The sequence below is a fragment of the Lingula anatina genome, chromosome 6 (genome assembly GCF_051362555.1).
Source record: "Lingula anatina isolate TDL-2025a chromosome 6, LinAna3.0, whole genome shotgun sequence".
Taxonomy (NCBI): Eukaryota; Metazoa; Brachiopoda; class Lingulata; order Lingulida; family Lingulidae; genus Lingula; species Lingula anatina.
The window spans coordinates 9,473,140-9,484,728 of record NC_141772.1 but is presented as its reverse complement, the minus strand read 5'-3'; the positions used below and the strand labels follow the sequence as shown (position 1 = coordinate 9,484,728).

Below are 11,589 nucleotides of genomic sequence, written 5' to 3'. Positions count from 1 at the left end.
TAGAAACAAGATCTTATAGGTGTGCGTATACTGCTACACATACGAAGTATAAGTAAATGAAATCCCTTAGCATCAAACATTACACCCAAAAATATAAATAAATAAATAAATAAATAAATAAATAAATAAATAAATATATATATATATATATATATATATATATATATATATATATATATATATATATATATATATATATATATATATATATATATATATAATCCAAAATGATAAAATTATATCTCTCAATATAACTGGTTACCTTCCCCTGGGTGGTTAGTGCCACTGATCACGATGATCACGCTCACGGCGATTTCGCTGAGAAAGAAGAAAAACAAAAACGGCACGTGAATTTGTGATAAAAAAAAACCTTCAATCCAACAGCCCACCACCAAGGAGAGAATTTTTCTTTTTTTAAAAAAAAGTTTATCAAAATCGTGAAACATTGTAAAACAATGTGTCATTTACAGTGTCTACAATGTTATAATATAAAGTTACATACTATAGGAGTGCCTGTAAATCTTATATGGAATATTAACTGACAGTGCTATAGGGAAGAACAGTTCCTTTGCAGTTAGACTGGCAGGTTAAGTAAGATGACAGTTCACATCTTCAATATTAACAGTAAGTAAAAACAAAAATACAAGTCTCCAACCTTGTAACCAAATCAATATAAGAACAGAATCCAGATTGTCACACAATGTAACTGAAATGTAATAGTACAGTCACATTATTCGGCAGGCATCGCCCCAAGGTTCAGATCATTTTGCCAGGAATCATTCCCTACGAATGCATAAAGGGATATCTCTGTGTGTGTTGACCTGAGCCCCGGGGTGCAGCCCTGCCGTCATCAGCATGCATAACTTAATATTATACAATGACCCTACCTAGTAGTATGAGTAGCGATAATACTAAAAGAGAATACAGTATATTAGTTATAACTATGACAATAAATACTGGAAGGGAAATTACATAAATGGAAATTGTATACAATTCATGTTAAGCCACCACCTCCTTTCTAAACACTGATAACCAGAGTTTAAACTTAACAAAAACATCATTGTTAATTGTTATCACTAATAGCTCTTTTCTAAAATTAATAAGTTATCTTTTTGATAAATAATTCCAATTATTCATGCAGTGATGTTATTTGCCTTATTCTGGGCATCATAAACAACAAAGGCAATAGTGAAGAGTGCTAACACTTTCACCATCAATTTTAAAATTTCTTGCAATATGTTACTTTTCCAGATAGAATTCACTTGTACAGGATGATATACATAACAAATTTTACTTTTTTTTCTCTCCCTCCAGTGAAACTTTTAGACTAGAAACCATGCTTTGCAATCATTTACAGCCAAATTAGATGGCTGTGCTCACAAAGTAATAGCCCAGGCTAATACTTGTATCAAAGTGCATTTCTAGCCCTCCAATTAAACCTTTGTGAAATTCTGGTTTGCTGAGGCAAACTTCAGTTATGGGCTCCAAGGACACAACCATGGTCATCTTGACCACCAAAACGATGCTTACTGCTTGACCATGGTCGTCCCAAGCCTTGTAAATGTCCCAATGGTCTGGACTGTTAGTTGTTTTTAGCTCATTTTTATGAAGAGAAAAGAAGGCAAGGCAAGTCTAAATCAAAATATTTCACAAATTAAATAACCGGTCTGTATTTACAAAGTGAAAACATTCATTCACATATTAGTTATAAGCGTTTAGTTAATGACTACTATGGTAGTGATATTCTCGGCTTACACATTGATGTAACAATGACTTACAAAAACTAATATGCCTTGCTTTCTTATCTCCTCAGGTTTAAGAGCATCTCGCCACCACTCCAGCCTTTCTCTTCTCTGGCTCAATCAGAGACGGGTGCCACCAACCGAAATATAAAAGAGTCTGGTCTCCTCATTAGCCACCGGCAAAACTGGCGTATCTTATATTTACGGCAAGCGAATGCATGAGAAAAAGAAAAACCTAACTGAGACCAAACTCTCGAAATGTGTTATGGGCACCTCAACTGAGAGCCAACAATCAACTACTGTTCCGGTCAGTGGCAGGAGACTGACCACGGCTGGACACTGGGCATGGGTTATAAGTCAGTTCATCGTTAACCAACCACCATCACTGTGGACCTACAGTAGAGGGGGGTTAGTAGTCCCTTTTGGGATAACGTGCATGGCGGTCATCGTAAGGAGAGTGACTGTTGTGACTTACTCTGCCGCTGGGTTTTCCTCGCCCTCCCTGGCGGCTGCGCACGTTGCGACGCTCGCGGTCAAACTCCAGGTCCTCCAGTCTCTGAGTCAGAGCCAACTTCTGCTGTATTGCCATTCTCAGGAGGGAGTTTAGGGTCTTTTTCTCCTCTTCGGCTGCGGACAGTTGGCGTTGCATCTCGTCTAGCTGTGTGACGTACTCATCACAACGCTGAGCAAACATGGCGCGCAGGGATGAAAACGTGGCAGCATCCTCCTTCAATGCCTTCAGTTCATTCCTCAGCTTCATCATGGTGTCGGTCACTATGGACTTCTCGTTCTCGTACTTGGACTTGAGATTCTGGAGGGCGATTTCTGCGGTGTTCTTGTTGGCCTTGAGGACGCTGCGCAGTGTAGCAATCTGTTCCCTTTTGGTGGACAACATGGCTTTGAGCTTCACAATCTGGTCCTGGAGCTCTTCGACGTCAGACGTCATGTTATCGCCATCTTTGTTCTTCTGTGCTGCCTCTATTGTGCGTTTGACAGCACGACTCAGGTGCTTTACCTGGTCTTGCAGAGTTTCTGTCAGCTTGCAGCATGCCATGGGGTCTCCTGATGGAGCAGAACTGCTGGAAGAAGACTCTTCTTCCTTTTTCTCTGGCTGCTGGGAGTCACCTGTAAGGGGAAGACAAAAATTCAGTCGTGTTCTTGAGAAAATAGAATCTTACAGAATCAGTCTACTCTCTTAACTTCCACTCCACTTACAATGAACTCCCAAAAAAGTTTCAAGTGTCAGAAAAAAAGGAAGACTGAGCACAGCTCTGAATGTGGAAAAGGAAAAATCAAAATCATACATATTTTTCACTAAAATACAATGAATTTTCAAAACCAAGGACCTTTTGTTCTTTTCATCTACCATCTTTCCAGGTTAAAATAATATCAAGGTATCTGAACATCCAACCTTTGTTGTCTGCATTCTCAGAAGTATCAGCAGGAGAACCCTCTTTGCCGCTTTCCTCCAGATCCTTGCTGCTGTCCCTGCGAGTGAAACTGCTCATTCCCTTGATGTGCTCCAACATTATCCTGCTCGGCGTCTGACCATTCACTTCGCACACGTGGTGATACAGCTGTGCCAGTTCCTCCACCACACGAATCAGCTCCTCTTGAGTATTACCCAGAACACCTGTTGCAGCACTGAGGTCAGTTCGGAGATTTTGCATGGTGTCTTCATACTCCCTTAGCTTAGACTGGAGCTTTGACATTGCATCCTTGTGGTCATCGCCAGAATCGGCAGCTTTGACGCCAGTCATGGCTGCCTGAAGTTCATTTATTTGCTGCACAGCAGTGGAGTATTGGAGTTCCTGTTTACGAAGTGCTTTTCTGAGCTTGTGAATTTCTTTCTCACTTTCTGTCATACCCTCTATGTTTTCGTCCCCGTCGACAATTGCCATGTCGTCCAGTTCAGCCACCAGGGACTTGGCATCTTGGACAGTGGACACTGCATTAATGTGGGCCTGAAGGGACTGAACCTTCTCCTTTTGAAGTTCCAATTCCTTCTTCAGCTCCTCCAGCTGTGATTGAGATTCTTCGAAATTCCGTGAAATCTCTGATTTTTCCAGTTCAGTCTGTTCTAGGGTCTCCTCCAGCTTTCTCACCTCCGTGAGGTGGATCTCGCTGAACAAGTCCCCCTGGACTGGCGTAACAGGGGCAATTTTTGGTGTCGACACTAAAAAGTCTGCCTCGATCCTTTTCAGGGCTGGCTGATCACTGTTGTGATCGATCTCAAACTCGTGGTTGTTTTCGTCGTGTCCACCGAGTTTGAAACCATCATTAAAATCCAGCCCACTGAATTGGGCATTGTAACTACTCTGCATCAGTTTTAACCTTTCATTTTCAATGCGCTGATCGAGTTCTTTTTTCAGAGAGTGCCTCTGTTCACGCTCAAGCTGAACTGCAGCGAGGGCCTCTTCTAGATTTTTCTCCACAATATTTTTCAGGTGTGCCATTTCTTCCACCTGAGCAGTAAGGTACTCCACGTCCTCCTGGAGACGTTTGCGCTCGTGTTTCATGCCTTCGTAATCCACCTGTGCCTGCTTAAGCTGAAGAACCTGTTTCTGCAACGAAACATTCTCTTCTTCCAGCTCTGCATAATCTGTGAGATTGCGATTTTCTCGATGTTTCAGTTCCTTGTTCTCTTTCCGCAGCTGTGCACACTGGCTCTGTGTTGACTCTCCCTGCTGGGATAGTTCATTAGACAAGGCCTGGAGGCGCTCATTCTCTGTCTTTAGCCTGGTTGAAAAAAGTTTACAAGTCTTATTAGTAGCAGTTACAGATTAAAAGACTGGTTATAATTTCATATTTGCTCAGTATCAAAAAGTGAACAGCATTACAAACTACTGATCTCTATTTATAAAATTTGCCCCATCTTTCAGGTTAAAAGGTCTGGTTAAATCTGGAACTGGACATCATTGGACAACAAACTTCTTTTTCTCCTTTTTTTTCATTTTAAAAATAATGAGCTTCACCAAGAAGCAACCCCCACCCACCCTACCTTTCAAAAGCCTGTTTGGCTGCCTTGCAGTCCAGTTCCAGCTCCCGTATGTAAGCCTGTAGTTCTTCCTCCCTGGTGACCGTCTCGTGTAGAAGACTTTCCTCATGTCTCACTCCAACCTGACTCTGCTTCTTCTGGGACACTTGAAGTTGGTCAAGTTTCTGAAGTAGACAGCAGAAGATTATATAACGCAATAATAATAATAAAAACAGTTAATAGCATAGCGATTGCTAAAGAAAAGACTAATTTTCTTTTCTTTTTTCATTTCTTTTTTGAGAGAAAGAGAGAGAGAAAAAAAGAGAGAGAGAGAGAGAAAGAAGGAGGAGAAGGATAACAAGCGACACATTCCTTTTAAGTTTTACAGAAAAGGGCATAAGGTGGTGGTGGGGGGGGGGGGGGGAGTGACATTCCATATTTCACTCACGCATGCAGCATTTCACCTCTCCACCACACAGAGAAATAACCCTGCATGTAAACCAACCATCTGCCCCAACAGAGGTGTCTAGATTCTCCCACCTGATTACATACAGGACAGGAAGCCAAGCATGACATCCCCATACCTTTACACAGGTAAGAACACCTTAAGATCTACATCTTCACCTAGACGCCACACTACACCTGAGGGGAAGCAGTCTTATCAGACACTTCACCTGAAATACCTTCTAATTTATTACCAGGCCAGGACACGAGATTTTATATATATATATATATATATATATATATATATATATATATATAGGTATATATATAGGTATATTTCAATATAATAATGTTTATATTTTGTGTCAATCATAGACCTTTAATGCCATGGAACCTTGATAATCAAAAATAAATTTCTGTAAGGTGGTGTGACATGTTTCATTACACTAAACACAACCAGCAACATTTTTCTGGCCTTCAATATCATCTAGTACATGTATGTTAATAGTAACAAGTAGTAAAACTATTAAAATTGATGTTGTAAGAGAGAGAGGGAGAGGGAGAGGGGGCGGGGGACATTCATATAATATAAAAATTCTACCCATAGTATGATACACAATCTCTGTGTTAGATGGCCATCATCTAGTGCCAGCACACTGAGAAAACTGATGAGTAACATTCCTATGAGATCAACTCCTATGATATGATACGGTCTACAACACACCTCCAAGCCATTGGAAGAATGTTGAATTCTGAGAATGAACGAGGCTATAGGCCCCAAGTCTACCATGTGCATAGCACATCCCATTCAATGACTACAGTAGTAGTGGTATATATCTAAAGATGTCATGTGACCATAGCACTATGTGCTTTATTCGCTACTAGTAGGTGTTTACTAAGAGTCCCTGCATAATAATATGCTTTCTGTATTTAATGTATATTTATATACGTAGAGATGACTAGAAACTAGACCGAATGCTATTACTGACTGGCTACATTAATTCTAACACTCTCAGTATAACAGTATATGATTAGAATTATTTTATCTAAAACACTACACAATGATCTCTCCAAAGCTTTGTACTATCATTTTCACCACTATAAATTACTTAATTTATATTCAAATTGCACAATAATTTATCATTCACCTATTAAAGGCCTATTAACAGAAGACTGACTGTTAAAGACAACGGGGAGTTTGGGAGCTGTCAAGATGTAGAAATGCATACTAACAGCTGGTTATAATGCAGGGCTAAGTTTTTTTTTGGTGAATCAGCCACTCTACAGCCCTCAGCAAGACCTACTGCTTCCTCTGCTTTAATTCATCTCCAACCTTCAAAGCCACAGACATGTGTATTAGTCACAACGCCAAGTTTTTTTCTACTTTACCTGGCACTAAAAACTATACCATATATTATCAGTAAGCTAAATACTTAGTCTTTATATTGCAGAGGGGGAGCATATGCTTTAGTACAATTTTCCTTAAGACAAAAATGAAACTATTAGTATTTGGGAATACAAGTCACTGCATCAAATATCCTCATTTGCCTAAATATTATTTGGCTGAAAAATTCATGCCAACTGGGCAATTAGGTCAGACCAGGCACATGCTTTATGCATACTCTGCATGTGTCTAGTACAGACTATGCATATATATCTTTTGCAGACTATGCATGTGTATAGCCTAATGCCCATCTCAGTCTACTAGTATGCACATCTCTAAGGGTGTATTCCCAGAGATTTAGATCGATCCAGGGATTAAGATTTAGATCGACCTAACTCCCTGGGGATTCACGCTAAAAAAATTGCAGTCAGCCGAACGCGCACCATAGTTAATTACCCCCTTACAGCTTTCAGTAGGTGTGACAGATGCTTAAGCCGGCTAAGCTGACAGTAATCTAGTGAGACTCCCCACAGGGATAGATCGATCTAATCAAATCTATGGAAATGGGGTCTAACTCTACAACAGACCATACTGGCATCAACTGTACAAAAAGCAGATTAACACACCTTCTGTTTCCAGTGTACTTGTATAATCACATCTTCTCTGCATTCTACTCAATGCAAAAAGAAGGCATGTTTTAACAGTTTAAAAACTGTCAATTTGATTTCATTCAGTAAGATTCCCTGCATAGCTGAATCTATCTAGGTAGAACTATAGTTACATTGGGAATGAGCCTCTAGACTGTAGTGTGAAGCTAAATATAACAAGCAGCCTGCCCCAGACATAATACCTGGCCTGCTCACAGCTGTGCAGAACAAATACTACATACTAGACTAGTCTAGAAGGTAAAAAAAAAGAAAAAAAAAGGTATTTATAAAATATTACCAATATTGACTTGTGTTCAATTTTGATGTAAGGCATTTGTTTTATCATTGAGTTTTATCATACAGTGAAGTATGTCATACTTTAAATTACTGTATATATAATATTATGTATTACATATTATATATTAAGTATTTGTATGCCATATTGGGATCATTGAACACTTATGACTTGCTCCATGCTGAACATGGAAGCTGGTCTAAAAGATGTATTAACAGAATTATGATAAAGAGATCCCTATACAAATCGCACACTTCTGAACCTAAAATCCAAAACAGATACCAGATATTGAAAAAAAAAACTCCAATTTTTTTGCACTTTGGTGACCAGGGGTAATTGTATTTTTTCTTAACTCAGCTGGAAAAATATAATAAAATAATCTATTAGATCTGTTCTGTGAATTGTCCAAACCCTTTCAATACCTGAAAATATTCCCAACACTGGACAAAACTGCCCCTAACTAACTACACTAGCCACCTTACATATAACAAAATTAGCTCCTCTCACACCAATAGAGAAGTGAATATGCCCACAGCATTGTAAACTGATTCTTTATAATGTTTAATTGACTGAAATAAAGAAAACAGGGAGCCCTACGAAAGTCTTCATTACTTATTAATGACATACAGGAGCAAGTGTAAACTAAAGGCAATGCCGACCCGGTCCAATTTCTTATCTGATTGTTAAAAAACAGATCAATAATACCATTAAGTGCTAATTTGGCTTGCTTTTCACTTAACATTCACGCTTCTGCGGCTAGCAAATTCAGCACAATTATATCTGAATATTGGCCCAAAAATTAAAGTAAATCAGTTTTATGAAAAAAAATTCAAAATCTTTGGATAATGAAAACACAAAACGACTGCTCAGTTTCATGACACATAAAATTCTGAGTAACAGAAGAAACAGTAGTCTGAAAAAAAATGGTTTTGAGTAACATTTCAATTTCAAATGGACCATTTATATTCCACTAGAAATATGCAGGCTATAATGACCCTAGAAAGGTTCAAGGCATTTAAATGTGAGTCATGTGTGAATATGTCTCTTTAAATTTACTGACCTATTTAAACCATGCCTCACCCTACACACTATTACAGGTCTGCTTGGAGGCTCCATAATAATTCATCATAATGCTACCCCTATAGTCAGTCTGTTGTTTGACATTCTCATTGTCTGCAAAATATACTCAAAACTACCTTTCTAAATTCATAACATTCTGAGCTTTAGTGTCTCCCAGCTTCAGTACAACATGGTTCATAAAATTATCAAACCTAATAAATGAATGTTTTCCTTTATTCAGGTGATACTACCAATTATAAAATAATTCATACCATTCTAACCCTGACATTAAGCCCAGAGCACCATAAGATATTAAGGTTTGTGACACACAACATGATAGAGGAAGATGATCTGTAAAAATACACACCTTATGCACTTAACAGATTACGGAGAAAATGCATAAGGTGTCTTTGTAATCTGGTTATCTGATAAAACAGATTAGGCACAATCTATGGTTTATGGTTTTCCTGTGTGCACTACCCACTTAACAGTGCTAGTATCGGCTGCCTTTTGTCAGCTACTTGACATTGTTATTTTAGACAGTAAGACAACAGGTTGGCAGGTTGAATAAAATTGAAAACTTGGTTAAGAATGAAGGTGGACTAGCTACTTTCAAATGGCAAATTAACTTCAACCTACAGGAAAAGTTTAATTTACATAAGATACCCTGGTTCAGATGCACTGCGAGAAAAGGTTCTAACAAATCTAAAAAGAATTCTCACATCATGGATACATGGATATGGGTGAGGTGAATTTGCAAATGAGCATAAAGCAAATATGTGTGTTAAAATTAGCATGCTTGGCAAATACAGGGAGCCTGTCATACCAGTTATATGCAGCCATGGGCATTTGCTAGTAATGACAGATGAATTAAGTGCTTATAAATACAGCATTCAATGGTGCACCCACTAAATCATATCAGATTATCAATTTAGCTTTTATATTAACAGCTTTCCTGGGATAATGTTTCCACTTGCTACTTAAACTAAACTCTTCCATTTAAAATCCAATAGAGACAATTGCCCAAGGTACCCGCACGGAAAGTCTCCATTCACAGCACTGCCAGGGAGGCAGAGGACTGGATCAATAGCTGTGTCTGTATTCACATATTACATCACTGTTTCAGCTAGTGTCTCATATGAAGTGAAACTAGTGTGCATTTTATATATCTGTGGTTGGGACAAGTAGGTCCTTTACCTATTAATGCATAAGTCATAGGTCAGGGTGAAAAAAACAGAACTACAATAAAAGATCAAAGAGGATGGAGAAGCAGCAAAGAGGCAGTTACCAGTAGCGTTACACCAGAAATTGCACTACTATTCTGCAATCTGTGTCAAGATCTGTTTTTGACTGCCAGCCCTTTCAGCAAACCAGGTTATACCTATACATTGGCCTATAGCAGACCAGCATCTGAACAAATTAACAGAATATAACAGACTAGGCCTCAACTGTACTCGCATTTGGCACAAGACCAGTGTTATCTTCGTAGACTGAGTCTGAATGTCATTTTAACAGTTGCCAAGTTGGACAGGGAAAGGCAGACCTGAAAATAATGCTTAAAAGAAAGACTGTGGCACATTTTTCCCAGCTCAAATACACTAGCAATGGCTACTTGGCAAATGTTAAAAGGAACTGCATCAAAGTGAAAAAATCTCTTTCATGTACTTGTAAAGAAGTGCATTTTTGATAGCATTGCTTTCTTACATTTTTTCTGTAAAAATCTCTCGCTTAAATGGCCATGTTGTCACTTTTTGTCCCCCAAGACGATGGTGTCAGTACAATACTATTATTGTGTGGATTATTACTGATATATATCAGAATAATCACCATCATTACAACAAAAACGGGCTATCAAAATATTTATATACTGAGACAACATGGATCAAGTACTTTAATTATTGTAATGTTACAAGTATCCCACCAGAATCCTGGACTGACAGTACACTTCATCATTATCAACACATTTCTTCTTTAAAACCATATCTAAATCTATATCCACACATCTGATATATATCTATGACCAGGAAACCACTCAGACGTCACTTGGACAGCCTCTTCAATTTGCTGAACGGCCTGTTTAAGTTTTTTACGGCTGGACGACTTGTTCATGCTCGAGAAAAATTTGATTTGGTGTCAAAACCCTATATAAAATACCTTTCAATACCTCACACCATATTATGGATGACATAAACTCTCAATCCAAACCTTTTTCCTTGTGTAATCTATCTACCAACATAATACTAGTAAACCTATTTTATCTCCCATTCCCTGTATACTAATCAGGAATATCATAACAACTTATACTTAAATACCCTATACCATACTCATACCACACTCTCTTTATCCACACCAAGATCAGCCTCTACACTAACCTTATCTTATGAGAGGATATCACACTGTTTTTAAGAAGCATCTCTTCAACTTAAATGTTATCTTAATTAGAGATTAAGCCTTTCCTGTCCTCAGATTGGAGTCCGATAGATTAGGAAAGAGACTTTTCCGTGTTCATATGTTCAGTTTTATATTGCACCAAGTAGCTTCCAATATGTATTGTGTCCTGATTACCCGACATGAGACGCACCAAGGTTAAAGACAGTAGCTGAAAGGGACATAAGCTACAACATTCTTCTTAAACACCCACCTAGATTCCTCGGCAGATTTTCAACAACAAACCATTATCATTTTAATCTAGAACGAGTCTCACACATCGCTTACCCCTCTCACTGTTTCTAGTTCGTGTTTTGTTGCTTCGTATAAGCTCTCAACTTCCTCAACTTGAGCTTGCAGAAGCTGTTTTTCCTCCAACACTGCCAATCCGTATTCAGCAGCTTGCACTTTCTCCTGAGTAGTTTCCGACAGCTCATTCTGTAAGCGTTCGATCTCTTGTCTTAACTCCTCTACTGTCTCTAAGTGGTCACCAGATGAAGACATTCTGCAATTTTAAGTTGATCTTACAGTAAAATTACGAAAAATTCTCGAAGTAGAACGAAATTCGAAGTCCCAGCAGCCATATTGAAATTCCACCTGGTCACATGACAAGA

The 11,589-nt window shown here is 38.5% G+C and overlaps 1 protein-coding gene across 4 annotated transcripts in view; it reads right to left on the bottom strand.

Moving 5' to 3' along the window:
* Positions 1-11,589, bottom strand: part of LOC106174595 (protein bicaudal D) — a 14,547-nt gene extending 2,958 nt beyond the window's left edge. The window contains exons 1-6 of one of the 4 annotated variants that reach the window (XR_015335205.1): positions 11,264-11,589; positions 4,744-4,904; positions 3,154-4,481; positions 2,218-2,867; positions 656-706; positions 263-318 (exon numbers count right to left, since the gene is read on the bottom strand). Coding sequence is in view for 3 of the 4 variants with exons in the window: in XM_087016133.1 (XP_086872259.1) it covers positions 277-318; positions 2,218-2,867; positions 3,154-4,481; positions 4,744-4,904; positions 11,264-11,479 (2,397 nt within the window). In the remaining variant the exon portion in view is untranslated. The remainder of the gene's footprint in view (positions 1-262; positions 319-655; positions 707-2,217; positions 2,868-3,153; positions 4,482-4,743; positions 4,905-11,263) is intronic. The other 3 variants (XM_087016134.1, XM_087016133.1, XM_087016135.1) reach the window with 3 other exon arrangements.